This window comes from Lynx canadensis, chromosome A2 (assembly GCF_007474595.2).
Source record: "Lynx canadensis isolate LIC74 chromosome A2, mLynCan4.pri.v2, whole genome shotgun sequence".
Lineage (NCBI taxonomy): Eukaryota > Metazoa > Chordata > Mammalia > Carnivora > Felidae > Lynx > Lynx canadensis.
Window position 1 is genome coordinate 144,887,907 of NC_044304.2, and position 27,818 is coordinate 144,915,724.

General features: G+C 58.8%; 1 protein-coding gene across 1 annotated transcript; it reads right to left on the reverse strand.

The window, feature by feature from the left end:
* Nucleotides 1–31: 31 nt before the first annotated feature.
* Nucleotides 32–27,292, reverse strand: LOC115509161 (kielin/chordin-like protein). The gene is made up of 42 exons (XM_032592448.1): nucleotides 25,944–27,292; nucleotides 23,232–23,398; nucleotides 22,182–22,371; nucleotides 22,016–22,092; nucleotides 21,243–21,327; nucleotides 19,560–19,627; nucleotides 19,272–19,368; nucleotides 19,047–19,129; nucleotides 18,725–18,818; nucleotides 17,771–17,853; nucleotides 14,945–15,038; nucleotides 14,759–14,838; nucleotides 14,588–14,681; nucleotides 14,171–14,256; nucleotides 14,015–14,096; nucleotides 13,628–13,780; nucleotides 13,433–13,539; nucleotides 13,262–13,355; nucleotides 12,422–12,595; nucleotides 12,194–12,276; nucleotides 11,948–12,041; nucleotides 11,661–11,849; nucleotides 11,195–11,365; nucleotides 9,289–9,465; nucleotides 8,584–8,669; nucleotides 8,233–8,323; nucleotides 8,018–8,100; nucleotides 7,818–7,911; nucleotides 6,676–6,849; nucleotides 6,406–6,488; nucleotides 5,710–5,830; nucleotides 4,692–4,771; nucleotides 4,394–4,493; nucleotides 3,808–3,896; nucleotides 3,362–3,464; nucleotides 3,131–3,273; nucleotides 2,664–2,836; nucleotides 2,471–2,582; nucleotides 2,283–2,384; nucleotides 1,340–1,504; nucleotides 605–911; nucleotides 32–451 (listed from the first exon to the last, which is right to left on the reverse strand). Exons 1-42 carry the CDS (start codon nucleotides 26,020–26,022, stop codon nucleotides 201–203), a joined length of 5,058 nt encoding a protein of 1,685 aa, XP_032448339.1. The 5' UTR covers nucleotides 26,023–27,292; the 3' UTR covers nucleotides 32–200.
* Between the last annotated feature and the right edge of the window lie 526 nt (nucleotides 27,293–27,818).

Below are 27,818 nucleotides of genomic sequence, written 5' to 3' on the forward strand. Positions count from 1 at the left end.
AGCACCAGCAGAAAAGACACATAGACACAAGTAAGCTGTAGGAGAGGCCCCGATTTTACTGCTTCTGATTGAACACGATGAGGTCTTTGTGGGACACAGGACCCCAGTGCCTGGGTGGGGTACTCTTTCCATGGCTCTGGCCAGGGTGGGAGCTGTTCTCAGAGGAGAGGCTTCTGACCTGATGAGTCCTGGTGTCCTGGCTACTGGCCAGGGCTGGGCGGAGGCCTGGGTGGCTGGTCCCCAGTGAGCTGGACTGGGGGGCAGGCCTCGGGTGAGATACAGTGGGCCTCGTGCTCCACCAGGCCCGCGGGGCACTGGCAGCCAGGAACGCAGGGCCTCACACAGTGGGCGGCCAGTTCCCCCAGGGGGATGTGCTGGTTGAAGCAGGTGCGGGGACAGGGCGGGCCACACTCATCGAACACGAAGCCGCGGTCCAGGGGACAGCCCACCACTGCAGGTGGAGCGGAAGGCAGGGTCACAGGGGCACCCTGGCAGCGCTCCAGGTGCCCTGCTCACCCCTGCGGTTTACCCTGTTCCTACCACATCCACACCTGAGCCCTGTGCCACCCTCTTCCCCAACTCGCGCTGGGCATTTCCCCCTCACCGCAGAGTGTGGGGCCCCGCCAGGCAGGTGTCACCCCTGCCTGGCGACAGTGACTGGCATAGGCTTCCAGGGCATCACAGAGGCAGGCGTCAGCCAAAGAGCCGGGGCCACAAGCACATAGGTCATACACGCAGGCGGCAAAGAAGGGCTCTGGTGGCACCACAGAGTGGCAGCGACTGAACGGGGAGGACTTAAGCACACCACACCGGGCGTTGGCCTCACGCCTGGCACGGTAACCCGCTGCCCTGCACGGATCCACCTCGCGGCCCTTGGAACATATCCGACTGGGTCCCGGCCCTTCTGGGACCTAGGTGGCAAGAGTGACCCTGATGTCACAGCATCCACTGGCGGCTGATCTCTGTGTGCTACGTGCTTCAAAAACACTTTCCACTAAATATTTTGGTTTAGCTCCAAAAATCTCCCGACAAGAATAGCAAAGGAAGCACCAGCTACTTTCTCCTTGTCCCCATTTTACAGCTGGACAAGCTAAGGCCCAGAACAGGTTAAGTGACTCACCCAAGGTCACACAGCCAGTGAGTGGCAAGGCAGGGCTTGCGGATTCGGATGATGAGGCCTCATTCAACAGGCCACGCTGCCTCCCCCAGCACCACGACAGAAGCAAGAAGCCCCCAAATCACCCTGAAGCTGCAAAGCCCATCTCGTGCCCACCCCCCTTTCCATATAAGAGGGCTGCTCTATGATCACACTCAGCCACCCGGCTCCTGTGCCACTCACCTGCCAGCTATTCCCAAATGCAGCCTCTGTGGGCAGGAGCAACCCCTCAGGGCCCTGCAGATCATCCTGGGCAAAGCCATTGAAGTTCCCACAGAGCCCACACATCTGGCCCCTGTAGGAGCTGGGCACGCTCACCTCCACCTGAGACTGCCCATCCCACAGCACCTGGGCAGAGAGGTTGGAATCGGGGAATGGGGAAAGGTAGGGACCCCCAGAAGCCCAGGGTCCACCCTGGCCCCATGCACTGTCAGCACACTCCACGCTGTGGGGGAGGAGAATGGGCGGGTAGAGGTTCCCCGTGAAAGGAGGCTGTCCTGGCCAAAGCCAAGTTGGCACGTGCTCTGTGAGTCCTGGGCACACACAGAAGACATGAAGAGCTGCCCACAGCTCCGGCAGGAGGGCACCTTCTCCCATCGGCACCCCTGAACTCGGCCCCCTGGTGAAATGCTTCAGAGATTCACTTTCTCATGGGCATTAGGGCCTTAGAGAGGATGAAGCACGATTAGAGTCCAGATCAGAAGTATCGACGAGACTTGTTTTAGGCATTTACAAATTGTACTTCTTGCCGAAGGCAGGGAGAAATTTACTCTTCGACATGGGATTTGGAAGGAATTTCAGAAACCACGTAGACCTTAGTTGGCATCCCCTGAATTGTTCCCCCTTTTTACCAATAAGAAAACAGGCCCAGAGAGGGTTGGTACTGGCCTAAGAGTCCCACTGCGTTGGTGACTGAATCAAGATTAGAAACCAGGCTCAGACCTCCCTTCCCTGCACCCAAGGTCTCCGACCATGATTCCTTTCCTCCCCCTCAGAATCCAGCAGAACTTTCTGACCTCACGGGCCTGATTTGGCACGGGACCCAGCTGGTATTCCCACTCCCTCTACAGACAGAGGCCTGAACAGGTCCAAGGCTCCCACACCCCCACTGGCCCTTGCGCCGCACCTGGAGCCCGGGCTGGGCGTGCAGGATCACGGTGCGTCTCCGTAACTCCACGTACAGCAGCGGCTCCTGCAGAAAGGGCAAGGCCACAGGGCGCCCGTCCACCTGGAGGAGGGAGGCAGGAGGAGGGCCGACGTCGGGACAGCGGAAAGCACGGGACCGACCATCCCTGGGTCCTCAGCTTTGCTCACCGTGACCTCTTTGCCCTGCAGCAGCCGCACCGCCACGTCCCCGAGCAGCACCGCCACTTCCTGGGTCCAGGCCACACCCCTCCGGCCCCGGTTATCGTTGGTCACGTGCACGCTGTGGCGTGAGAGGCCCAGGTGCAGTAGTCAGCAGGGACAGGTGTGGGGAGTTAGGGAGAAGGCAGAGGGGGTTGCGCACCTGAAGTCCCCTCCGCGGCAGTCCTTGGCCAGCACATAGCTGCAGCTGCCCTGGAAGTGCAGCAGGCGGCCGTCGAAAGTTCGGTAATGAGGGTCTCCGAAGGCCATGCAGGAGGCGGGTCGGGGCAGGCAGCGGGGGCAGCAGCTGCCGGGACTCAGGGCGGGGGCCTCGTCCTGGCCTCAGCCCCGGATCCCGTCAGACACTTCGCCCTCCCTGCGGTGCCCCTCGCAGAGCCTCCCCTGGGACCGAGGATCTCCCGGGAATCTCCCCGGCTCACCGCAAGCGGGCTCAGGGCACCGCCTTGTGGCCGCGCCTGGAACTGCACGACCGCAGGGTCTCTCTCCCCGCCCCCCTCCCAACCGCGCCGCGGCCGCTACCCAAGCGCTGCCTCCTTCCTCCCGCCGGGTCTTACCAGGAAGGCCTTGCCACATGCCCACTCACCCCACCGCCCTAGACGCGGCACTCACGGGGCCACAGGAGAGCGGCGGGCAGCGCTGGCTCTCGCAGCGCACGGTGCCTGCCACGCAGGAGCAAGTGGTGCAAACGTCCACGGCCCAGCGCTCCCCGGAGGCCACCGCCCGGCCCTCGTGCGCGCACGACTGGGCGGGGGCTGAGGGGACAGGAGCGGGGTAGGGTCAACTGCCCGTCCCTCACACTGGGTCTCGCTCGTCCCCAACTCCCATCGTTCTGGCCGGCACCTTGGCATCGCTCACAGCAGCTGCCAGCCTCTCGCACCTTCGCCCAGCCCTGGGGGCAGGAGAGGGCGGGGCACTCCTCCAGGTGGCACTCCACGCGGCCCCGCTGAGGACAGATGTCATTGCTCTAGGGACTTCCTGCAGGGCCTGGGGTGCCTGGCCTCACACTTCTGGGAGCCTCTGGGTCACAGTCTGAGGCAGCAGCCCCTTCTCTCTGCCCCTGCCCTACAAGAACACCCATTTCATGTTCCAGTGGGGGGTGAAATCCAGCCCTTAGTTCCTTGCCCCGGCACAGGGATGCCACTGCCCGCTCTCACCCAGAGGGGGCGCCTTTTACTAATTACCTCAAAGACCCCATATTCACTGATCCAGTGTCCTGAGACTCCTCCCTTTATCCATCTGTAAGGTCCTCCGCCCCACCCTCTACCTGCCCACCACCCCCAGCTCACATGGCAGGCGCAAGTAATGCAAGCGTTGCTAGGGTCCCGCCAGCTCTCTCCATCCGCCGCTCTCCGGCCCTCGGCCTCCACCACGCATTCTGAGGAGGAAGAAGTGAGGAGGGGGGAGCATAGTCCTCCCACCTGCATCCTCCTCCCTGGAGCGCACCCTGAAGGCCCGCGCCATTCCGCTAGCACCCTGATGGTGCTGATTTCTGCAACCGGTATCCAGACGACCTACCAGATGGCAGGCCCCGCAACCAGTGCGAGGGAAGTGGAAAGGGTCCTGGAAGCCCAAAGAGTCACAGGCTGGAACCTTCCCATGGGCCAGCTGCCAGCTCAGTGCAATGCCTGTCCAATGGGCCTGGGGCCTCCGAGCCCAGTGACAAGACCCAGGCCAGGCCTTGAATATCCAGACTTCATCCTCTGCTTTCCTCTACCTTCTGCACCCCACTGAATGACCCTTCATTTCGACAAGAGAACGAAGCCCACATTTGAAGTACAGACCTCAGGTTGCCCCCTTAGCCTTTGGATGCCACCCTTCCCGTCTCCCCCCTGGGCTCGTGTTCACAGGATGCAGGTCAAGGCCGGCACCTACCTCGGCACTCAGGGCAGCAGCTCCCAGGGGGGGTGTGGCGCTCCGATGGGGGACAGCTGAGCTCAGGACAGGCCTGGTGAATGCAGAGCCATGTCAGGTCCTGTGGAAGGGCATGTGAACGCCATCAGTAGAGAAGAACAGGGAGGGAGCAGGGTGGAGGCCAGATATGATATTCAAGGTGTGCGGACGCGTGTCGGAGTGGGCGGGGAGCCTGGAGTGGCAGGAGAGGAGTTGTTGCCACAGTGCACAGAGGAGGAAGAAGAGAGAGCTCTGGGAATCCCCAGGGCGGGGGGCTCACCTGGCACTGGCAGGTGTAGCAAGGGTCCGGCGGGGCCACCTCAGACCCCAGCAGGCCCTCTGTGCAGTTGCTCAGCGCCTCTGTGAAGACAAGAGTTCAGCGTCGGGGACGGAGAGGGGAAGCAGGGGGCAAAAGCCCACTTACCCGCTGTGTCCCAGGACTTCTTGGGCCTGGGACATACCCATATTCCCAGCACCTTGATTCCAAGAGGGTGAGTCCTCCTTCCTCTTGGGTCCGCAAAGAAAAGTTGGGGCTTTTTAAAAAGAACTTTGCAGACTACTAGGGTGGAGGGCCTGGGAGTGGACAAGGTGTGGCTTCCTTAGCCTAAGGTCACTAAGGACCCTCAGACTGCCGGCCTCGCCTGCTCCCTCTCCTATTTCCTTTTATATTACCTGGCTAAAACAGCACAAGGAAGCACAGAGAGCCAGGTAGGTACTCCAGGTTCTAATCCTGGCTCCAGCATTCAGTGCCTGGGCCATTTTGGGCAGACTAATCAATCTCTCTGAACCTCAGTTTTTTCATCTGTAAAAGGGAATAATAACACCGCTCACTGGGTAAATGAGAATTAAATGAGATAGTGTTTATTAAAAACGCCAAGTACCAGGTACGGCATACAGTAGGTGCTTACTAAATGTTAGTCCTTTTCTCTTTCCCTGAGGCACATGCTAACAAGTGTTGGTAAGAATACCTCCCCACCTCTGTAGCCCCTCGGGCCTCACATTACGGCCCTCAAGCCCGCAACCTGCAAAACCCCATCCCACAGCGCCACCTGCTGGGCAAGATGCTCCACACACTGCGCCTGGCTTCAGAGTCCAGGGATCCCTCCCTGCCAGCTTCCCCCGTCCCCCTCTGGGGGTGGGGAAGAGGTGCAGGCCGCACCAGCCAGGGCTTCCTGAATAGTCTATTGGACTCAAAATAGGGTGAGAGCCAGGACTATAGAGGAGAGCGACTGACTTCCGGTGTCACTCTGGGGATGGCAGTCCTACCCTCTTGTCTACCCCCATATCCAGGGACTCACGGGCACAGGTGGGGCAGCAGTGCTGTGGCCCAGGGGGCAGGAGCTGGCTGGCGGGACAGCCCACCAGGCTGGGACACTGCCGCCGATGACACTGAAGGCTCGGGGGCCCCTCAGGCTGCAGCTACAAAAATGAGTGAGCAAAGGGGGTGGGTCCCGGGCCCTGAAAGCCGAGAGCCTCCCTCTTTCCCTGGACCCCAAGCCCTTTCATCTGCCTGCTGCGCCTCCTGCTGGGTGTACCCTGGGCAGGTTAAACTCCAGTCTGCAGAGACTCAACTCTCCCCAGATCGCTCCTCACCCCATGCCCTAGTCCCAGGAGATGACGTCCCCTTCTCTTTCCAGTTACCCAGGCCTGAACCTTCTTATAAGTGTTGAGCCCCTGCACTCTCATGCCATTTCCTCCCCTCCCCTGCCAAATCCCTGGGCACAGGGCGTCATTCATCGGCTCACCATTACTTTCAAATGTTATTCCCTAACAGGCCCCCCAACCACTTCCCAGGGATCCCCCTACCTCCCATACACACCCACCCTAAACTCCAGCCAGGAGGGCTGCCCACTGCCCCCACCCCGCTCAGCGCCTGTCCTGCCCCACGCTTCCTGGCCCCGGGGGGCACATTCCTATCTCTGACCCGCATACTGCTTGCTCCCCATGGTTGCCCCCTTTGTGGTGCCCAGCCCCTCGGCGTTGCCCTCACCCACCTCACAGATGCACACTTCGCACGGGTCTGCCCCAGGCTGGAAGCTTTCCCCTGGCTCGTACTTCCGACCTTCATGTTCACAGTCTGGGGCAGAACAGGACCAGGGAGCCTTCAGGCTGGCAAGAATGCTAGGGGATGCCCCCGGCTCCAGGGATTGGGGTGTGTGCAAGAGTGGGGGTCACTTCTCCTGGAGCAGCCTGTCTCTGCGGCCCAGCCCGGAGAGAAGTGCTGCCTCCCCGCCCTCCCTCACCCGGCCCCAGGCTCCCAGTACCAGAGCATCGAGGGCAGCAGTCACTGAGCCCTCGGTGGGGCTGGGCACAGGAGCTGACACACTGGACGCGGGCACAGGTGACGACGCCCTCGTGACACATGCAGGAGGAGCAGGGGCTTTGGGGGTGCACCCAGCTACTGCCTTCCGGGTGCTCCTCCCCGTGAGCCAGGCAGCCTGTGTCCCAGGTGGGCAGGGACGAGCTCTGAGTCTTGGTTCTGCACGCGTGCCCCTGTCCCCCCACCCTGGGTGGCCAGCAGGGCATGCGGGTGCCAGGAGGGGCATCTATAGGGATATGGTGGAAAGATGGCCTGGGGCAGTTCTCCTGCCTGTGGCGGACGGGAAAGACCCTGGGCTAGGGTCGGAACACCCGGTTCTTATCCCCTTCCGTGCCTGCTTGCTTGCTAGACGTTGTGCCGGGCAGCAGCCACTGTTGGTGGTAGCCCAGCACCTGGCATGCAGCAGGCATGTAATAAATGCATGTGACATGAATGAAAGGCTCCATCACTAACCATGTGCCCCAGGTAACAATCTCTCCGAGCCTCAGTCTCCTCACCTGTTAAATGGGGATTTCATCTGTCCTGCCTACCTCAAGGGCGCGTGAGACGCTGTGACAGTTCTGTGGAAGCTACACCCTGCTGAGCAGCGTATGAGGGTGAGGGCCAGGAGGCAGCCTAAAACAGGCTCATATTCTAGAACCAGATGGCTTAGATGCACATCCTGACTGCCACCTACCAGCTGCGTGCCCATAGGCAAGCGATGTTATCTCTTTGTGCCTCAGTTTTCTCATCTGCAAAATGGGAGTGATAATAGTACCTATTGGACCGTGTGCGGATTAAGTGAGCTGTGTGTCAAGTGCTGAGCTCAGAATGTGGCACATGGTACGATTACGATGATGACTAGTGTGGTCAGGAAGGTGTCAGTCTTGAGGGGGTGTGGTCTGGGCAGGCCAGGGGCACGGAGGGGTAGGAGGAACCAAAGGCCTGCAGGGATGAGAGCTTCAGGGCCAAGGTGTGGGAGGGCCAGGTGGGTGGCCAGGGAGGGGGGAAGGCCGGAGGAGAGCTAAGGAGAGGGAGGGGGGGCCGGTACGGGGCATCGGGCCCGGGGGCAGAGGCCAGAGGGCAGCCACGTGGGGCTGGGCATACCTCTGCAGCGAGGGCAGCAGCCCCCCTGCTCCGTGACCTGGAGTGGGCAGGACAGAGGGGGGCACTGCAGCCTCACACAGCTGACCTGGCCGGCCTGCAGGAGGTGCAGGTTCAGGGACTTGCCCTCTAGGCCAGGCGCCCCAGAGGCATGGGGACCTAGCCCCGACGCCAACGCCCTCCCCCCCCCCGCCCCACCATACCTGACAACGACACCACTCGCAGCTGCCTGGGGGCCCCTCAAACTCTGCCCCATCCTGGTGCTCCTGGCCCTGGGTGAGGCAGCCTGTGGGAAAGACCTCTCTTGGGTGGGGGGCTGTGCCACCTCGCCCTGTCCGACCTCGCTCAGGCCTGACAGAAAGAGGGGGGAGGGGTGGGGACGAGCATGGGGGGCTGGGGCACGCGGAAGGCAGCTCACTGGGGCAAACAGGGCAGAAGCAGCGTCCTGGAGAGGGGTGGGGGCAGAGAGCTGGAGGACATGGCTTCTTCTGGCAGCGCACGGAACCTTCCTGGGGGGAGAGAGGTCGATTGCTACTTCCCGACTCCGTGTCATCACAACCTGAAACCAGGCTACGCACTGCCCCCTGGCAGGATGCCCCCACTGAGCCTGCCGGGCTCAAACCTCCCTCCCTCGGCCCAGGAGACCAGAATCCAATCCTCTTCCGCTAGATGGTCCCCCGTGAGACCCGGGTGAGGAGACGAGCTCTTCCGGGCCAGAGAGGAGGATCGAGGGATGAAAGGTCACCACGTTCCCCAAAGGCCACCTCACCTGGCAGGTGCAGAGGGAGCAGCTGGGGTCGAGTGGGTCAGGAAGGGTCTCTCCATGGGCTGCGGTGACCCCATGATAGAGGCATCCTGGCAGAGCAGGAAATGCATTGAAAGAGCAGCCATCAGGGCAGCCCCCCATGGCCACACACACGCAGCTGGTCCTGACGACCCCTACCAACGCTTAGGGAGTCAGAGAGGGAGAGATAAGTGTGGCCCACGGTGGCTGGGAAGGTGAGGCCTTGGCCAGGCTGTGAGCGGCGAGACCTGAGTGCACGAAGGGAGTCAGGTCTGGAGGTGGGGTCAAAGGCCGCTGGGAAGTTTCTATCTGTGGGGCCCACGTGACGAGTGGGCACACACACCCGGAATTGAAGGCAAGAGATGGGCTGGGCTCAGGAGCATGGGCAAAGGCAAGCCAGGCGGGAGGGACGCTCCCCCTTGTGACTGGTCACTCAGGGGGCATGGGAGCCATCGAATGGGTTTGAATCTGGCGATGTGACATCTCAGGAAGGCGACGAGACAATTTGAGAGCAGGGAGTTCTGGAAGTGTAAGGCAGTTTGAGGAGACAGCAGGGACAGCCAGGAGGGTGTGGATCCTCAGGGGTCTGAGGAGAGCACGGGGCGTGGGTTTGCTGTGTGGTGACGGTGGTAAGACCAGTTGGGCCCCTGGGGGCTCCAGGAGGGGCAGGAAGGGCAGGTGCTGTCCTACCCTGGCAGGTTGGGCAACAGTGTCCAGCCGGGGTGAGCGGGTGGCTGCAGCCCAGAGGCTCACAGGGCTGGCGGCCACAGGTCACAAAGCCTCCAAGGCAGGTACACAGATTGCAGGGCTCTCGGGGATCCGGGAACTCCTGGCCGCTCAGGTAGGACTCCCCTAGATACTCGCAACCTTCAAGAGAGGACAGGGAGGGGCAGGGCAGGGGGCAGAAATGGTGAGAGGTGAGCAGTCATCCAGTTCTGACCTTGGGCCCCAGTTGAGGCCTCAAAGACCCAGCAACTGGGGGCAAGGAGAAGGCTCAATCCTGGCAGGAGACGGTGGGGGGGGCAAAGGAGTCTGGGATGGGGCACCGGCCAAAGGGCACACTTTCCCCCTTTCAGCCCGTAATCTCTCTGGAAAGACCCACAGGGAATCTGTCCCTAGAGTTGGATGCTCAACAGGCCACACCCAGCCAGAAGGTACCAATTTCTCCAACCTGGGGACAGTTGGAGATAGCCTGAGATGGCTTCGGAGACACTGATTAAGGTATCGTCTTTCCAATATTCTTCCGAGCCCCCTGACTAATCAGGGACCTGGACGGGATCCCAGGGTTGTAGCAAGCAGCTCTCTGACACTTGCTGAGAGGGCGCTTTGGGTGATAATGAGGTGTCAGTAGTAACCACAAATCCCTGGTGGGGGATATTGATAAGGAGGGAAGCTGTGCATGTGTTGGGGGCAGGGGGCACTTGGGAAATCTCTGTACCTTCCTCTCGCTTTTGCTGTGAACCTAAAACTGCTGTAAAGAAACAAAGTCTTAACAGAAAAAAAGAGAGAGAGAGAGAGAGAGAGAGAGAGGCAAGTCTCCGTCTCAAAGCCTTGGCAGGCAAAAGTTTCTGACTCAAATTTAATGTTCTACTTTTAACTGTATTAATAATTATGGTAATCTTCATTCCTGGAAAATCTAACTCATTTACAGTATGATATAAAGACTCCTTTCTAAGTAGGTTTAAAAACAAAAGGATGGGGCGCCCGGGTGGCTCAATCAGTTGAGTGTCCCACTTCGGCTCAGGCAGTGATCTCGCTGTTCACGAGTTCGAGCCCTGCGTCAGGCTCCGTGCTGACAGCTCGGAGCCTGGAGCCTGCTTGGGATTCTGTGTCTCCCTCTCTCTGCATGCCCCTCCCCGGCACACACTCTGTCTCTCTCTCTCAAAAAAAAAACCTAAATAAACATTAAAAAAAAATTTTTTTTTAAGAAAATAAAAGGTTAATTTGAAGAAAAGTAGTTAAATAAACTTACAGGTGCGAGAGGGTATGTAGCAAATGTTGCTAAGATAGTACAAGAGTGACCGAAGCCTGGGGAACTGAGTGTGCCTTGTTCAACCCTCTCTTTTTTTTCAGGAGCTAAAATTAGAGTTACACTTAAAACTGGTTAAAGTAGGGGGGCCTGGGCGGCTCAGTCGGTTGAGCATCTGACTTCAGCTCAGGTCATGATCTCACGGTCCGTGGGTTCGAGCCCAACGTCGACTCTGTGCTGACAGCTCAAAGCCTGGAGCCTGCTTCAGATTCTGTGTCTCCCTCGCTCTCTGCCCCTCCCCCGTTCGTGCTCTGTCTCTCAAGGGTGAATAAACGTTAAAAAAAAATTTTTTTAATGGTTAAAGCAGTAAATTTTATGTTATATGTGTTTTACAAAAATACACAGTTTAAAATGTATTTTTCCAATTAAGAAAAATTAGGCCCAGAGAGGTTATGTAACTTGCCCAGGGTCACAGAGCCAAATAGCATCAGCAGCAGGAGAAACCCCAGGTTTTAGTCCAGTGTTTTCTGTTACGGTGACAGATGTTGGGGACTCACTCTAGGGCAGTAAAGATGACGCTGACCTGGCCTTCCCAGCCCCTCATCCCCACAGTCCCCTGCCCCTCACCGTCACAGGCAGGGCAGCAGTCACCCCGGGTGGGGAAGGGGCACTGAGCAGGTGCGCAGGCCCTGGGCTCGCAGCTGACGCTGCCCTCCCAGCAGAGGCAGACGTGGCACGAGGCAGTGGGCGAAGGGAAACGCTCCCCGCTGGCAAAGTCCTTCCCCTGGTACAGGCAGCCTAGGCGGGCAGGCGAGCAAGGCAGGAGCAGTGGCGGTCGTGGTGGCCGTCTGCCAGGACCACGGCCTCCCTGACCCTGCCAACAGGGCGGTGTCCCCCCACATTCTTAGTGAGAACCCCGACGTGGGAGTGGTGGGCCCGGAGGAAGGGGGGGTACTGGGGTCGCGCAGTGTTAGGGGCTGGAGGAAGGGGGACATGTCATAAGAGGGGACGGAGTAGGGTGAGGCTGGGGGCAGAGCTGGAGGGAGCAGGTGGGGGTGGGGTGCTGCCTAGGCCGGGAGGGGGCGCCAGTTACCGTCGCAGGACGGGCAGCAGGGCCCTTGGCGCGGGTGGGAGCAGGAAGCAGGCGGGCAGGGCAGCCGCTGGCAGGACACAGAGCCATCGAGGCAGAGGCAGCGGCGGCAGGGGTCGTCGGGCTGGGAGAAATACTCTAGGTGGCGGGCCGGGACCCCGCCCCCTGGCCGCGGGCAGCCGGAGGAGGTGGCTGCAGAGAGCGTGCGCTAGTCAGGGCTCCAAGGAGAGGCTGCGGAGGCTCGCCCCTCCCTCCCATGCGGATCTGCCCGAGGGGTGTGCGCATCCTACCGGGGCACTGCGGGCAGCACTCTCCGGGCAGCAGGACCGGCTCTGGACAGGGCAGCGGCGGGCAGCGGCGGGAGAGGCACTGCACGCTTCCGCTCTGCAACAGAGGGCCCACGCCAGGCCGGTTAGTGGTGGGAGGCTGAGGAGACCCCCACGCCTCTGACTGCCACCTTGGGGGCCCTCTCCTGGTCTCCCAAGTCCCACCCCTACTCCCCTAGCCTCCTCCTCTCACCCAGGTGGCAGACTCACCAGACAGCGACACTGACGGCAGGGATCAGACGGGTGGGGGAAGTCTGCTCCGTTAGGGTACTCTTTCCCGCCAAAGGCACAGCCTGGGGGAGGGGGCAGCTATAAGCCTGGGAGGGGCCCATTCCTCCCCGGGTAGGCTGCCCTTCCGACCCTAAAAGCCCACAGATGGGGCCAAGCCATCCCAGGAGACCGCCCCCCCCCCCACCTTCCCCATGGCATCCACCTCACCATTGCAGTCGTTCTGGCAGCAGGTGCCAGGCAGTGGATGGGCACAAGGGGCCCTGGGGCAGGCCCGAGGCTGGCAATGGGCATGGCCTTCCTGACACCGGCACTCCTGGCAGGGGTCTTGGGGGTGGGAGAAGCTCTCGCCATCCACAAATACTTGTTCCTCCAGGATGCAGTCTGAGCATTGGGGCAGGGAGAGGGGCAGGAGTGGGGGCGAGGACTGACAGTGCTAGGCATGGGCTGACAGCCCATCTATCCTTGGAGTCCAGGGCCACTGAGGAAATGCCAGCAGGAAGCACCACAGAGAGAGTGGAAGAAGGGTCTGTGTATGCAGGCATGGGTATCTCTCCGAGCACACGCTCGCATGTGGAGGCATATTTGAGCCCATTTACCTGATGCATGTGTGTATGCCTCTGAGGGTGAACAGCCAAGGAGCTCGTGCATGAACGTGCCTGTGTTTGTGATACACGCTCTGGTACAGACTCTCCAGGAGGGCGGGGCAGGGACCAGGTTACACTGCATCCCAGCACCCAGTCTCCCGCACATCAGACCCAAACGTTTGTGGCATGGAGCTGCTTTATATAGACACAGGAATATATCTGACCGGTAAGGGTACTGGAGGAGGAAATACAGAACAGGAGGGAAGGGACATACAGGAACATGAAGGGATAAACATCTCTCTACTCTCCCTCCTACCCATACCCTGTGAGTTCCAGAAAGTCCAAGCTGTGTCTGAAAACAACTCAGAAGGCTGTTGCTTGCTAGGGTATCTGTTGAGCCCGTGGGGCCATGGGAGAGCTGGCTCCGGGGCCCCCAAGCCAGACAAGTGTCATAAGCACATACCTGGGCACCTGGGGCAGCACTGGTCGGGTCCACTCTGGGGCCTGGCACAAGTTGTGGGAGGGCAGTCAACCAAGGAGCACCTCACAGTCCCAGCCTGGGAGCAGGGGAGAGGGCAATGGGGGTGGGCTCCAGGAGGGGCTCAGCAGGGCAGTAGCAAGCCTGGGGTTGTACCTCGCAGCGGCAGGCGCGGCAAGGGCTATCCGCGTCCGTGAAGTTCCGCCCATTGGCATACACTTGGCCGTGGTAGGTGCAGCTCTCACAGCTGGGGCAGCAGGCACCTGGGGGAGGCAGACTGATCAGAGCCCAGCTGATCTGGGCCGGCTGGACAAAGCAGGGGGGAAGGCCAGATCAGGGTGGGGCACTCACCGGGGAGCTGGGTAGGGTGCTGGCAGGGGGGTGGGGAGCAGAGCACAGCCCCACACATGGGCACGCCATCATGACAGGAGCAGGCCGTGCAGGGCTGACCATCAGGCTCCCACTGGACCCCCTCAGCAAACTCCTCTCCATCCAGCACGCAGGCTGCCGCAAGGGGGGCTGTCACCATGGCAACCGAGACACCTGCTGCCACCCCTGACCTTCCCAGACCACAGGGCCCTGGCTCTGCCAGGCCTACGGTGGCCTCTGACCCCACGCTGGGAGTGGCTGGTGGACCGGACAGTGCCCCCCTTATTGTGAAGGAACCCCTCCGTCTTCAGCGCCTGCGAGCAGCACTCCTTTGAAGCTGTTCCTCTTTCTCTCCCTCCCCACACATACCTGGGCAGAGCTGGGGGCCAGAGTCAGGCAGGGTGCAGGGGGCAACCGGGCACGCCTGCTCCTCACAGGACACCTCGCCAGCCTAGGAGGGATGCCGGGTGAGAGGTCCTCAAGGGGTCAGACAGATCTGGGGTGTGAGAGGGCGCGACTGGCTACCTGGCAGGAGCAGCGGATGCAGCGCCCCCTCTCTTGGAGTCGGAAGGTCTCCTCACTCTGGTACTGGTGTCCCTGGTACTCACAGCCTGGTCAGGAGGACAGGGGGACCGGGGGCAGGGCTGGAGGCTGATGGGGAAGCCTCACGTCACCTCAAAGCATCCACCCCCCCCAACCCTGATGAGCCAGCCTCCCCTACCTCCAGGATCAAGGGCCCCGCCATGGTGCCCAGTGTGCCATGAGAAGGTGAGAACGTGACCCTCACCCGTGGTGACGGGAGCCTAGGCCGATCAAGGACTTGTCCTGCACTTTAGTTCAAGGGAGCTTCCTGTAGGTCTAAACGCCCGACCCCGCCCCCCTCCCGAGCCTCTCTTGGGCCAGTGCTTGCCCCTCTCCCAGTGACTCGAGTCCCCAGCTCACCATCACAGACTGGGCAGCACTGGCCAGGGATCCTGCCTGGGTGTCTGCAGGGCACGGGCGGGCAGGGCAGAGGCTCACACTGGACACTCCCGTTCTGCCAACAGGGCCTGATCAGCATTCAAGAGGCAGGCCCAGAAGCCAGGCCCTCCCTGCCAGGCCAGCCACACTCACGGCACAGTGGCAGCGCGAGCAGGGGTCCCCAGAGCCCACGGGCTCTCCGCTGCGGTACTCCCGCCCATTTAGGAAACAGCCTGTTGGGGAATAGGGTGCCTTAAAGTCCTGGCCTTCATGGGAGACTGAGCTGGGCCACAGGTGAGCTTTCTGGACCCCCACTCCAGACTCCACCCACTGACTCACCATCGCACAGCGGGCAGCAGGTGCCTGGACGAGGCCGGGCAGGGTACGGGCACAGGCTGGAGCATTCTCGCTGGCGGCACTGAATGTGGCCCTCCTGGGAGGGGGCACAGCGGGCAGGGGAAGGGGCCATTAGAGCTCCGTCAAGTGGCAGAAATGGCAGTCGAGTTCCCACGATGCGCTTACTAGATGTTGTTATGAGTTGAGCTGTGCCCCCCTCCAAATTCATATGTTGAAGTCCTAACCCCTCGCACCCCAGAACACGACGTATTTGGAAATAGGGTCACTGCATATATAATTAGTTAAGCTGAGGTCATACTGGAGTGGGGTGGCCCCTCCAAAAACTGCGTCCTTAAAAAAGGGGAAATTTGAACACAGACACACACAGGGAGAGCAACATGTGAAGATCAAGGCAGAAGCCAAGGGATACCAAGGATTGCCAGCAAACCACCAAAAGCCAGGAGAGAGGCCTGGAACAGATTCCCTCTTACAGCCCTCGGAAGGACACCTTGACCTTGGACTTCTGACCTCCTGAACCACGAGATGATACATTTCTGTTGTTTAAGCCAAACCCCTTTGCGGTACTTTGTTATGGTGCCCAGTGCGTTACTGAAGCTCTCTGTGACTCAGTTTACCCATCGGCAAAGACAGTTATAGTCCTGTCCTCACAGCCTTGTTATGGGAATGAAATGAGATATGGTGTCCGGTGTGACAGCCACCTCTGGAAGCTGGCGAGTAAACAGTAGCTGCTGCTACTCGCCACGGCTGTTCCCGGACAGACCCCCGCCCTTTGAGTTCCCACCTACATCAGGGCTCACTATGTTCAGTCCCGTAAGTGGGCAGCCAGTGACTCTTCTCACAGGTGTCGGGAGGGTGGTCCATGTGAACAGGGAAGGGAGGCACGTGGTTGCAAAGGGGATGGATGCCCCATGGCCTTCGCAGTGGAGTCTTCAGACCTTGGTAGGCTGTCAGGAAGCTGTATGGCTCTGGCTTGAAACACAACCCTTCTCAGGATGCTCCCTGCCTGGACATGACGTTTCCACGTCCCCACCTTCTTCCCCCAGGCTTCGCCCTGACTGTTCCCTACACCTGGTGTCTTAGTCCACTTGGGTTGCTGTAATGAAATCCCATAGGCTGGGGGGCTTATAGACAACAGAAATTTACTTCTCCCAGTTCTGGAAGTTGGGAAGTCCAAGATCAAGGTGCCAGGAGATTCAGTGTCTGAAAAGGACCGGCTTCCAGGTTCCTAGACACCTGCTTTTTCACTGTTTTCACGTGGCTGAAGAGAGGAGCTAGCTCTTTGGGGTCCCTTCTACAAAGACACTAATCCCATTCATGAGGGCTCCACCCTCATGACCTAAGCACCTCCCAAAGGCCCTACCTCTAAATACGATCACCTTGGGGTTAGGATTTCAACATATGAACTTGGGGGAGACACAAACATTCAGTTCATAGCACCTGGAATGTCTTCCCCCATTTCTTCCTGCTTAAACGCTACTCACCCTTTAAGACCTAGGTAAACACCATCCCTTCCATGAAGATTTTCTAGATCTGTGTTGCCCAGTAGAAACATAACACAAGTCGTAAGTCATTTTAAATTCTCTAGTAGGGGTGCCTGAGTGGCTCAGTGGGTTAAGCGTCCAACTCTTGATTTTGGGTCAGGTCATGATCTCATGGTTGTGAGATCGAGCCCTGTGTCAGGCTCTGTGCTGGGTACGGAGCCTGCTTGGGATTCTCTCTCTCCCTCTCTCTGCTTCTCCCCTGCTTGCACACACATGCTCTCTCTCACTCAAAAAAATTAAATTAAATTACTCTAGCAGTCAAATTTCAAAAAGGAACAGATGAAACTAAATAATAATATATATTCCATTCAACTGACTATATCCGAAAGTTATTTCTTTTTTAAAAAACTTCAAAAAATGTTTATTTATTTAAAAAAATTTTAATGTTTATTCTTGAGAGAGAGAGAGGGAGAGACAGAGACAGAGCATGACTTGGGGAGGGGCAGGGAGAGAGGGAAACACAGAATCCGAAGCAGGCTCCAGCCTCTAAGCTGTCAGCACAGAGCCCGATGCGGGGCTCGAGCTCACGGACCACGAGATCATGACCAGACCCAAAGTCAGATGCTTAACCGACTGAGCCACCCAGGTGCCCCTATTTATTTTTGAAAGAGTACCAGCAGGGGAGGGACAGAGAGAAAGGGAGACAGAGAATCCAAAGTAGGCTCCACATTGTCCATGCAGAGCCCAACTCAGGGCTCGAACTCACGAACCTCCAACCATGGAATCATGACCTGAGCTGACGTCGGTTACTTAACCGATGGAGCCACTCAGGCGCCCCCCCAAAAGTGATTTCAACATAAAGTAGCAATGAGATGTTTTATATTCCTTTCTTTTGTCCTAAGTCTTTAAAATCCCACATTTTGCACTTCAGCCCATCTCCAACCGGACAGCTACTTTCAAGGGCTCAGTGGCCACATGCGGTGGTGGCCACAGACGGGACAGCGCAGTTCTAGATGTCTCCACGTAATCTGCATTTCTCTCTCCCCCGAGCTGTTGCTGCCTGTCATATCCTGACCTGCCTCACTTCCGGAGCTTGCAAGCTCTTTGAGTTCATTCGCAAACCCACGCTGCACATCTACGATGCTCAGAACTGGGCATACAGCTGGGCACAGCCCCATCCTCACCCTCATAGCGCCCAGGATCAGGTCTTCTCCACCTCTGTCCCCTCCCAGTGCATAGGGGATGTGCTCAGTGAAATGAAGGGATGAATATGGTTGGCCTGGGGATGGGGCGGGGTGAGGGGTGTGGGAGCAGCGGAGGGACTCACCAGGCACCGGCAGATCCGGCAGGGGTCCCCAGGGGCAGTCCACTCTTGGCCATGATCCCAGCGAGAGCCACCTTCCATGCAGCCTGGGGTTGAGGTAAAGATGGACACAGAGGAAGCCTGGAAGGAGCCGGCCTGGATAGCAGCTTCAGCCGGCCCCGACCCTCTTTCACATGCCCTGAGCCCAGACCAGACCAGGCCATGCCTCTGCCTAGACTCCTGAGGGCTTCCAGTGCAAGGCCTCCCGGGACGCAGTGTGGCCACGCCCACCTCCCCCCAGCTCTTGGCCCCTCCTCACCTCTCGCTGTAAGCGTTGGCCATTCGCGTACATTTGCACCTTCCCGCCTACCACACACCCACCTCACATGACTGTCAGTCCCGAGCCTTTGTGCAAGCTCTCCTCTCTTCCTGGAATGCCCTCTGCCTTATTCCACCCTTCCCCTAGCTAACTGCTCTTTATCCTGAAGGTTCACTCAGGACGCGCCGCCTCCAGGACGCTTTCCTTCCTGTGTCCAGGCTGGATTAGGTCTCCTTCCTCTGAGTGTCCACAGTGCCCGGCACCTGCTTCTAATACTGCTGGTGTGTGACTTCTAATAGTGCTGGTGTGTGACTCAGTGTCACCCTCTAGTGGTCTTCTTGGAGGGGGGGCCCCCTTGTGTCTTCCGTGCACATAGCAAATGAAAATGCTCAGCATTTATCAAGGTATAGAATGGCATTATCCACACCTCACAAATGGGGAATCGAGACCCAGAGTAACTCCCTCAGAGGTACCCGGCCACGAAATGGCAAGGGCGGGATTTGAGCCCAGGCACCTCAGCTCCAGAGCAGCGTTGGCCGGGCATCGCTTCCCCACTGACCAACCCCCCAGGTCAGAGCCAGCAGAATGGGCTCTGGAGCTGAAGAAATGCTGTGACGTCCCCACCTGGAGCTCTACCAGGGAAGGGTCAGGGCTCTCACCTTGGCAGGTCGGGCAGCAGTGGCCAGGCCTCAGGACTGGCTCAGGGCAGGGGCTGGGTGGACACTTGATGGGCGCACAGCGAACCAGGCTCCTCTGTAATACACCAGTCGCTGTAAAGCCACCCGGTCTGGCTCCCAGACAGGGCAGGGTGGACAAGCGTCAGACATCCTTGGAGGGGTGGGGCACAGGACCGCGATGGAGGGTGAGCCTCACCGGCAGGAGGTCTTGGGAGGTATATGAAAAACCAGCAGGTGTGACCCAAGGGGGAGCAGGGAGAGTATATGGAGGGGCAAGGCCTGAACGAGGCGGGTGGGGACTCACCAGGCAGGAGCATTGGAGACAAGGGTCGGTGCTGGACAGGAAGTTGGCCCCCTCTTCATAAGGCCGCCCCTCATACTCACAGCCTGGGGAGGGTTGTCAGGATGACAGGCGGGTCAGCAGAGAGCAGGGCGAGTGGACATCACCCAAGGGAAGGCATGACCCCAAGTAGGTACCGGACCCTCCGGGGCTGAGGGGATGGAGGGGCAGGGTGGGGCGAGAGGTCACCTGGCCGGCAGACAGGGCAGCACTCCCCAGGTGGGGTGTAGCTCTCCAGGCAGTTGAGCTCTGCACATGAGGGCCCCTGGCACCGCACGGTCCCTGCCTGCAGGGCAGACACTGAGCCCTCCCTCCCTCTCCACTGCCCGAGCTGAGTTACTCCGCAGGCCTGGTGGGCCTAGCAGGCTGCAGGCCTCGAGGCCTGGGTGGCAGCAGCAGCTCTGTCTCGCCCCCAGATTGGGCTCGGCATGCCGAGGGATGTGCGTGGCGGCCGGGACTAGGCTCTGATTCCCTTACCTGGCAGGTGCAGATGACACAGGGCTCTGGTTGCCATGTTTCCCCATCCCTGTGGCCTCCAGGGCAGCCTGAAAAACCAGGGCCAGGCCCCCGAGTAAGAGACCCAGGGTACCGGAACCAAAGCACCCACAAGGGAACCACATCAAAGGGCACCGTTCAGGGGGCGCCTGGGTGGCTCAGTCGGTGAAGCGTCCGACATCAGCTCAGGTCACCATCTCGCGGTCCGTGAGTTCCAGCCCCACGTCGGGCTCTGGGCTGATGGCTCAGAGCCTGGAGCCTGTTTCCGATTCTGTGTCTCCCTCTCTCTCTGCCCCTCCCCCGTTCATGCTCTGTCTCTCTCTGTCTCAGAAATAAATTAAAAAAAAAAAAAAAAAAAAGAGCGCCATTCAGGAGACAGATTTTTGTATTTACTACAACTTTCCAGCAGATGGCAGTAAAGCGTCTGACTCAAGCATAATCAGATTTCCACTATTTTACAATAGATGCAAGTGTTGAGGAAAGGGTGCTTTTAAAAAATTTCACGGAAGATATCATATGAGCTAGCAGTGGCCTTGAGGCACCACGTGTCCTGAAATCTGTGTGCATGTGTGTGTGTGTGTGAGAGAGAGACAGAGAGAGAGAGAGAGAGAGAGAGAGAGAGAGAATGTGTGTGTCCCTTTTCTTTGGGATCCATCAACTCCCAAGACTCCACTCCTCATCTCTGGCCAAGACTCCCAGTGTACATTTCCAGACCTCGCTGGTCTCCTGAGCCTCTGACCCACCCTGTGCCCCATCAGCTGATATTCTGCCACATAAAGTACAGGATGCCGGGTCGAATTTGAATTCGACGTAGATGATCCATATTTTTTTTAGTATAAGTATGTCCCAAATATTGCATGAGACAGACTTACACCAAAAAAGTATGTGTTGTTTATGTGAAACTCAAATCTAACAAGGCATCCTGTATTTTTGGGGGTAAATCAGGCAACCCCATCTCCCTGACTCGGAGCTAGTAACATCCCCCAGCAGAGGCACTGCCTCCTGCCTCCACTTCCGCCCAGTTCCCTTCATGTCACTGGCACCACTGCCTTCCTAGTTCCCCACTATTGCGTGGGGTCTAACCCACCAGCTCCTGCCCATTGTTTTAGAAACACCCCGCCCTCTGCAGCCACTGCTATCCCTGGCTCCATGCCTAGACAACCACTGTACTAGCCCGCTAACTGGTTCTGTCTGCATCCAGTCCATACCAGATGGTTAGTCCTAAAACACTCCTTTGAACAAGCCACACTCGGGCTCTGCAGCCTTCAACGGCTCCCCATTGCCCACAGAAGAAAGTCCAAAATGCAAGGCTTACAGCAGTCTGTTACCACTGAGCCTCCGGCAGCTAACCACATACTGCCCTTCTTTACGTTCTCTTACTCTATTCATTGGATCTTAAATCTTGTGTTATGTTGGCTGTTTATTTTCTCAACTAGATTAGAAGCTCCCTGGGGGCAGGAAAAAGATCATACAGAGCTTTTGGATCGGTCCCAGGCCGGAGTGAGTATTTGCTGGCTGTGCTTCCGTTCTGAATTCCCTAACTACTGCCAGAGTGGGTGGGCAGGCACTCTCTGGGCATGTGGCAGGGGGCAGGGGGCAGGGGGCAGACGATGGCTCTGGGGGCCCCAGAATGAGTGCAGGAGGCGAGGCTGGCAGGAGGCTGACCTGGCTCACAGTGAGGACAGCATGTTCCTGGCTCCGGACAGGGTCCTCTTGGGCATGGCTTCTGGGTACACGTTATGGTTCCCTCCTGTGGGGAAGCAGACTAGTGGCTGCCCAGCCATCAGAACCCCGAGGACCTGGCCTCCAGAACTGAAACCTCACCCCAGGCTGTGACACACCAGAGGAGCAAGAAGTTGAAGCAGCTCAGGGTACATGGGTTACCTTCGGTCTGAGGGCAGGAAAGAGACACCCTACCCCCACTCCCATCATCTCCTACTGCTCTTGGCCCCCAGAAAGCATCTCTTCCAGGTGCCAGCAAGTTCCCAGAGTGGAGAGATCCTAGGAAGGGAACTGAACGGAGGAGCGAGGAAGGAAAGGCTGGAAGAATGTGGATGTGGAGCCGAGTGAGGGGGAATAGGCAGGTAGATGACAGGGACAGGTGGATGGGCAGGGACAGTGAGGGTCCACAGGAGAGGGGGCATGTAGGAAGACAAGCAACTCCATCCTCTCTGCCCTCCATGCCACTGTTTGCCAGGCCCAAATCAGAGAGGTTTGGGGGCCCCCGCCATGTGCGTGTGGTGGGGGGGGGGGGTTAAGCCCCAGAAAATATAGCCACTTGGAATCAGCCGGAGCCACTGGCGGCCAAAACTTTGGGGGAGGGGCAGGCAGACCCCATTACATGACATTGAGCACACCGGGTCGCAGTGGCTGGTAGCTTAAGTGAAGCAGGTGAGGGGGCCAAGTATGGGATATCCAGGTGGGTCGCGGGAACTCACCAAGCAGTGACAGGTGGTGCAAGCGTCCGGGGAGAAGGTCTCCCCGTTGCCATAGGTCTGACCATTGTGGCTGCAGCCTGGGGAGAAGATAGTGCTGTCACTCAGGCACTCGCGGCCATCTCTAGGTGCCGAGGTGGTCCTGGCAGGCAGACGGGGTGGCACTCACCGTGGCAGTGGGGCAGGTCGGGCTTGGGGTCACAGTGCACGGTCCCATCCTGGCAGACACAGGCGGTGCAGGTGTCAGGCTCCCAACGAGCACCCTCGGGCCAGGCCCGCCCCAGCCCCCAGCACTGGGGAGACGCTGGGCGGCATTCACAGGACTCCAGCTGCCTCACCCTCGCCTGCAGCTCTTTGTTCTGGGGAAAGAGGGAGAGGGGAAAGTGGGGGGCACTGGCTCAGCTCCCTGCTACCCAACACATCCCGCAGATTTGTAGGGTGTGAAGACCAAGCAGGACGAGAAGGAAATCTGACAGTTCCAGGGGAGAGGTGGGTGCCCTCCACACAGCGTCCAGTTTAGACACAGGTTCTCAGGACCTAGAGTCTGGACAGACTCCCAGAGGGACATGGCGCGCCCAGACCTCTCCTTTGGAAAGAAGGGGACCCGATCCCCTCTCTCTAACAGTTTAAGTCCTTTACCCATCCAAAATCTTTCCTGATGATGCTTTATGTATTGTAGGTCCTCCATAATATTTGTCAAACACATGAAAATACGAAAGTCTAGATGGAAAAAACAAATACTCCGGAGGCTCTTCGTTTATATGAAAGAATCGATGTGAAGAGCTGTTCATATAAGAATTTCTCCATGTGCGTTTAAAATAAAACTCGGGGTGCCTGGATGGCTCAGTCGGTTAAGCGTTAGACTCTTGATTTTGGCTCAGGTCAGGATCCCAGGGTCGTGGGATCAAGCCTCGAGTCAGACTCCACACCGAGCATGGAGCCTGCTTAAGATTCTCTCTCACTCCCTCTGCCCCTGTCCCCCGCTCGTGCTCTTCCTCTAAAATTAAAAAAATAAATAAATAAATAAATAAATAAATAAATAAATAAATAAATAATAAAAGCAAAAAGCTGGCATTAAAAAACTAATAAAATAAAACTCTGTTTTAGAGTTCCCGGGCTCCCTCCCCCAAGTCCAATCCTTCCTTCCTCTCACTACACAAGACCTGCCCTACCCCCCCCACCCCCCACCCCCCACAAGCCCTCCGGCCTCCAGCACTACCTTCTCTCTGAGTTCCATCATCTGGGCCTCCAGCCTTTCCAGTCGCTCCTCCAGGGGGCGCCACTGCTCCTGTGGGGCCCCAGCATGGGATGAGGAGGGGGCTGGTGCCTGCTGCTGGTAGTCCTGGATGTCAGCAAGCCCAGGGGGCTCTGGGAGGATGACCCCACCTGAAGAGTACAAGAATCCAAGGTGGGCCTGTGGGTGAAAGGTTTCCTAGCAAGGTTTCCTGGGTCCTGTCTTACAAACCATGCAGGGAAGGAGGGGTCGCCCCGTGGCCCACCCCTGTCCATCTGCCCACCTACCTTCCAGAGAAGGAGATATGGTCTCTGAGGGTGCTGGCATGGAAGCGTGGAAGGAGAAGGGAGAAGGTGAACAAAAGTGACCCAGACCAGCTTTCCCAAGTAGCAAGAACCTCGGTCAGATATCAGCCCCAGGGTCCCTGACCTGCTGGGGATACGACAGGGAGTGTCTAGACCGGGGCCTCCCTGTAGCCTCCCTGATGCTGCAGGGGTCCCCAGCCACGGGGAGCGTGTCAGGGTCATCCATCTTGACATGGGTCAGGGTCTTGGCCAGGGTTAGCCCCGGGAGCTGACGAGTCAGGCTGGGAGGGCCCAGAAGCCAGTGCAGGCTGCAGGGCAGGAGAGGGAGACGGACATGTGAAAGGTGGGGCTGCTTTATGGGGCCCGGGGTCTGGTGTGAGCAGCCCTGGCCCCCCAACTGCCTGTCCTCACCCGTCAGCAAGGGCACTGCTTCCAGAGAATGTGCACAGGGAGGGGCAACTGCTCCCTCTGCTCCACCCCCACCCTGCGCCCAGCCTTGCCACTATTTCCAGGCCTGTGGTAGAGGGGCCTGGGGACCCCCACATCGGGAGCCCGCATTCTGTACCCGACAGAGGTTCTTGCTACTCGGGAAAGCTGGTCTGGGTCACTTTGGTCCACCCAGGGCTGCCTTCTCCTCCTTCCACGCTTTCAGGCCAGCACCCTCACAGACCATTTCTCCTTCCCTGGCAGGGGAGTGGGCAGGTAGACAGGGGTGGGGCACAGGGTGACCCTCCTCCCCTGCATGGTTTGGAAGACAGGACCCCACACTGGGCAGAGGGGGCTGCATTTCTTGAAGGGTTTGGGGAAGGAGTTGGCAGGGCCCCCACTAGCTCCCAAGGCACCAGGCTGAATAAAGACAGCCTGTCCCTGGTTTTTTGATGACACTGCGTCAGAGAAGGGGGTTTCTCTGAGTTCAGGCCTGAGGTTGGACAGCCATTTCCACCTCACTTTAATCCCTCCCCTTCAGTCAGGAAAGTAAAAACCATGGGGCGGGGATAGGCTGACTCCACTGACATCCCACAGACCAGATCGCTCTTCCGGGTGGGGGGTGGGCAGTGGAGGGGCTGGAGGAGGAAGAGGAGGACGGAGAGAGGAGGGTCTTTCCCTCAGAGGCAGCTCATTAATGAGGCCGGGCCTGGGTTTCTCGAAGACACTAGTCCTGTGAGGTAAGGGACTGTGTCACCCACTCCCCTGTCCCCACACCCCCAAGCGGGGGTTGGAGAGTCTAATCTGAAACCCAAGTTGTCTTCTTTCTTCCAAACCTGCTTTGGCCTGAGTTTCTCGGCTTGGGAAATGCTATCCCCGCCTACTAAGAGATCTGGGCCTCAGATTCCCCGTTTTGTACCCCCCAACCCACCAGCCTCTGGTCTCGCCCAGGTGTCCCCAACCCACTCCTCCCTCTTCTCTCCCCTCTTTCCACTCAGGAGGCTGAAGCCAAAGCCCACCTCCCGCCTCCACCTGCTCCTCCTCTCTGGCACCCACCTCTCTAAGTCACACATCTGAAGGTTACCAGCAGCAAGTCCAAAGGTGACCTTTTGCAAATGCCCCCGTGCCCTGCTCTTCCCCACCTTCGGGGTCTAACGCCCCAACAAACGCCAGCTCCCAAACCTCTTGTGCACGTTCCCATCCCCCTCCCTTGCCGGGTATCCTGTCACCTGGAACTGTGCTCCCTTGGTATGGCTCCAGTATCTAGCATTCTTCTTGGCGCCCTGAAGGGCAGTTGCAGATGATCAGTACCGTCAACCGCCCCCCTTCCCGCCCCGGCTTGACACCCCCACCCCATGACCCCTCCTCCAGACCTATTTAAGCAGTCACACTAAGGGAGGCAGGGAGAGGCTGGGGGGTCTCCGGCAGGGAAGACAGGACCAGTCCCTTGCCTGGAGAGACCAGCAGAAAGAGCTCCTGATTGTTTCACGGAGCCTGATTGCTCCCCATGGAATTGTCCTCGGCTCCCCTCTCCCCAGCCGGCTGCCAAGTGCTTGCACTGACCCCTCTTTTCCTGCCTGCCCTCCTAGGAGAAGGCCAGACACAGCCTCAAAGTCGGCTCCCATAGCGGGCCTCCTTTTTTCCCCCTTTCTCAAGACAAATAATTAACTTCAGACTCCCAGATTCCAGGGCAGCCTCTCCCCCACCGCTGCCTGCAGGAATTCCTCTCCAGCCATTGCAGGGAGCCCCCCCCCCCTCCTCTGGGCCCGGGGCCTCAACCTCAGGGCCGCGCCCCCTTGCTGGCTCCTCCACCGACGGGGAGGACCGAGGCCGCCCGAGAGGCGCCCGCACCCCGAGGCTGGGGGTCGGGAGAGGCAGCCTGGCGCCAGCTCCTTCCCTCAGGCTGGGCTGAGTAAGAAATGGGGTCCTTCCCGGCCGCCCCCAGGCCCTCAGCGCCCCGACTTACCTCCGTCCGTCGCGGAGGCCACGGCCACGCTCGTGAGCTGGAGGACGAGGGGCAGCAGAGCGGCCGGGGCCCCCGCCATGCTCGCTCCGCCTCGCTGTCTGTGGTCGCGGCTCAGCAGGCGCTGGGGGAGGCGGGGTGGGGACACACCAGGCCGCCTCCCACCCAGTCTTTGTTCAGGGAGGGCTTCTGGAGTCTGTCATCCCGCCCGGGGTGGCGCCTGCCTCCCTGATGGGCACCTCGCGCCCTGGACCCCAGCTCCATCCTGACCCCAGCCCTGTCTCAGAGGTAAGGCGGTGGGAGAGCAGCCCCAGCCCTGCGGGAAGCTGGGACCGTCTCCTGCACGTGATCCCTGGAGAAGACTGGACAATAAACACGGATTTGTCACTCTGGGGCCCTGGGACAGCTGGTTTTCCTGCCCCCTTAGGGTTATTCCATTTGCCCTTGGGTTCCCAGTTCAGCTTTTTTCTTGCTTGCAGGAGAAGAGGATTGGGCTGGGTTCAAAACCCTATTTAGCCAAATCCGTGTGCCCTTAGACCCCTAACTGTACCTCACTTCCCCTGTTTGTAAACTGAAGATTATACTATCTACTTTATAGACTGGCAGTGAGAATATAAAACTAATTTAGGGTAGTGGTTGGCACACGCTAAGTGCTCAGTAAATAACAAATAACAGCCATAAGTGCTGCTCCAGACCTCTGGAATCAAGGGCTCCCGCTTTCGTCCTCCTTTGTCCACCCATACATTTCCTTCCTGGGCTCTACTCCCCACCCCTAGCCACCTCCAGTAAGCCCAGGCTTGGCCCCAAATGCCAAGCCCTCCCTTTGCTGGCTGGTCCCTGCCCATTTTCCAGTTCCTAAAGTCAGGCCTAGGGGCGGGGGTGAGCCTGGACTGGGGGCAGGGCTGGGCCCTGGGCTCAGCAGGCAGAGGGGGCCAAAGGGAGGAAGTGAAGAAAGCTGGCCACAAACTCCTCAGTGCAGCTGGGAAGCAGGGGGAGGTGGGGATGGGCCCCTAGCTCACAGGCAAAGGGACACTGAGGGTGGAGCCATGAATCCTGCCAAAGCAGTCTCCGTCCCTGCTGTAAAGGCCAGCAAGTCAGAAGCCACCCTTCCCCCAGCCCAGGCCGGGACTAAAGGTCCCGCCAGCCCACTCCCCATGCGCCTTAAGAGAGGACAGCATCTCTCCCCAGGAATGTGGACCCCTAAAGAGGCCTAAGACATTGGCAGTAGGGGGAGGGGCGGCCGTGAGCCAATGCTGAGACCTGGCCTCAGCGGGCCTGGAGCTGGGCTCACAGGAGCAGAGGAAAGCTAGGGCCAGCAGGCCAGAAAAGAAACAAGGAAGTAGCAGCTCTGGTCCCATCAAGGTTAAAGAAAGCGGTGCCTGTTACGAGGCAGGTCCCCTGGGAGACTGGGTGGAGCAGAGGCTAAGCGCAGACTGTGGTGAGAGCTGCTAGACCAAACCCTGGGTCTGATGGGACTTTCTACCGGTGACTCCAGACAAGTCATTTAACTTTCAGTGGTGAATTTTTCTTAGCTGTGACCTGTAGCTCTAACAACACCCCCCCCCCCCATTGAGTGTTTTGTGAAGGTTATGTAAATTAATGGCTGGAAAGAGGGCTCGGTACATTCTTTATCTGCAACAGAAGGTAAAGAAGCTTCCGGGAAAACCCAATCCATGACATAAAAGCCCAGGGCCCCAAGGAAAGGGCATCCGGAGAGTCATTTGAGTTCCACCACGAGTGATTACTGTGAGCCTCTTTTGTGCCGGGCATCAAGCACAGATACAGGGATGTGGCAGTAAACAAAACATCGTCCTTGGTGGAATGCCCCATGCAGGTCGAGAGAAGGGGAAAGGGGGTTCCTGGCAGAGGAGGAGTGTG

Bases quoted from the DNA above. Each gene is read 5' to 3' on its own strand.
- LOC115509161 (XM_032592448.1), bottom strand. From the start codon at position 26,022: ATGGCGGGGGCCCCGGCCGCTCTGCTGCCCCTCGTCCTCCAGCTCACG. The intron at 14,097-14,170 runs GTAGCCAGTCGC...CATCCCTCCTAG, and splicing joins GCATCCGCTGCTCCTGCCAG to GCTGGCGAGGTGTCCTGTGA. The intron at 13,781-14,014 runs GTATGTGTGGGG...CCCTTGCGGCAG, and splicing joins TGGCCCCCAGCTCTGCCCAG to CCTGCGTGCTGGATGGAGAG.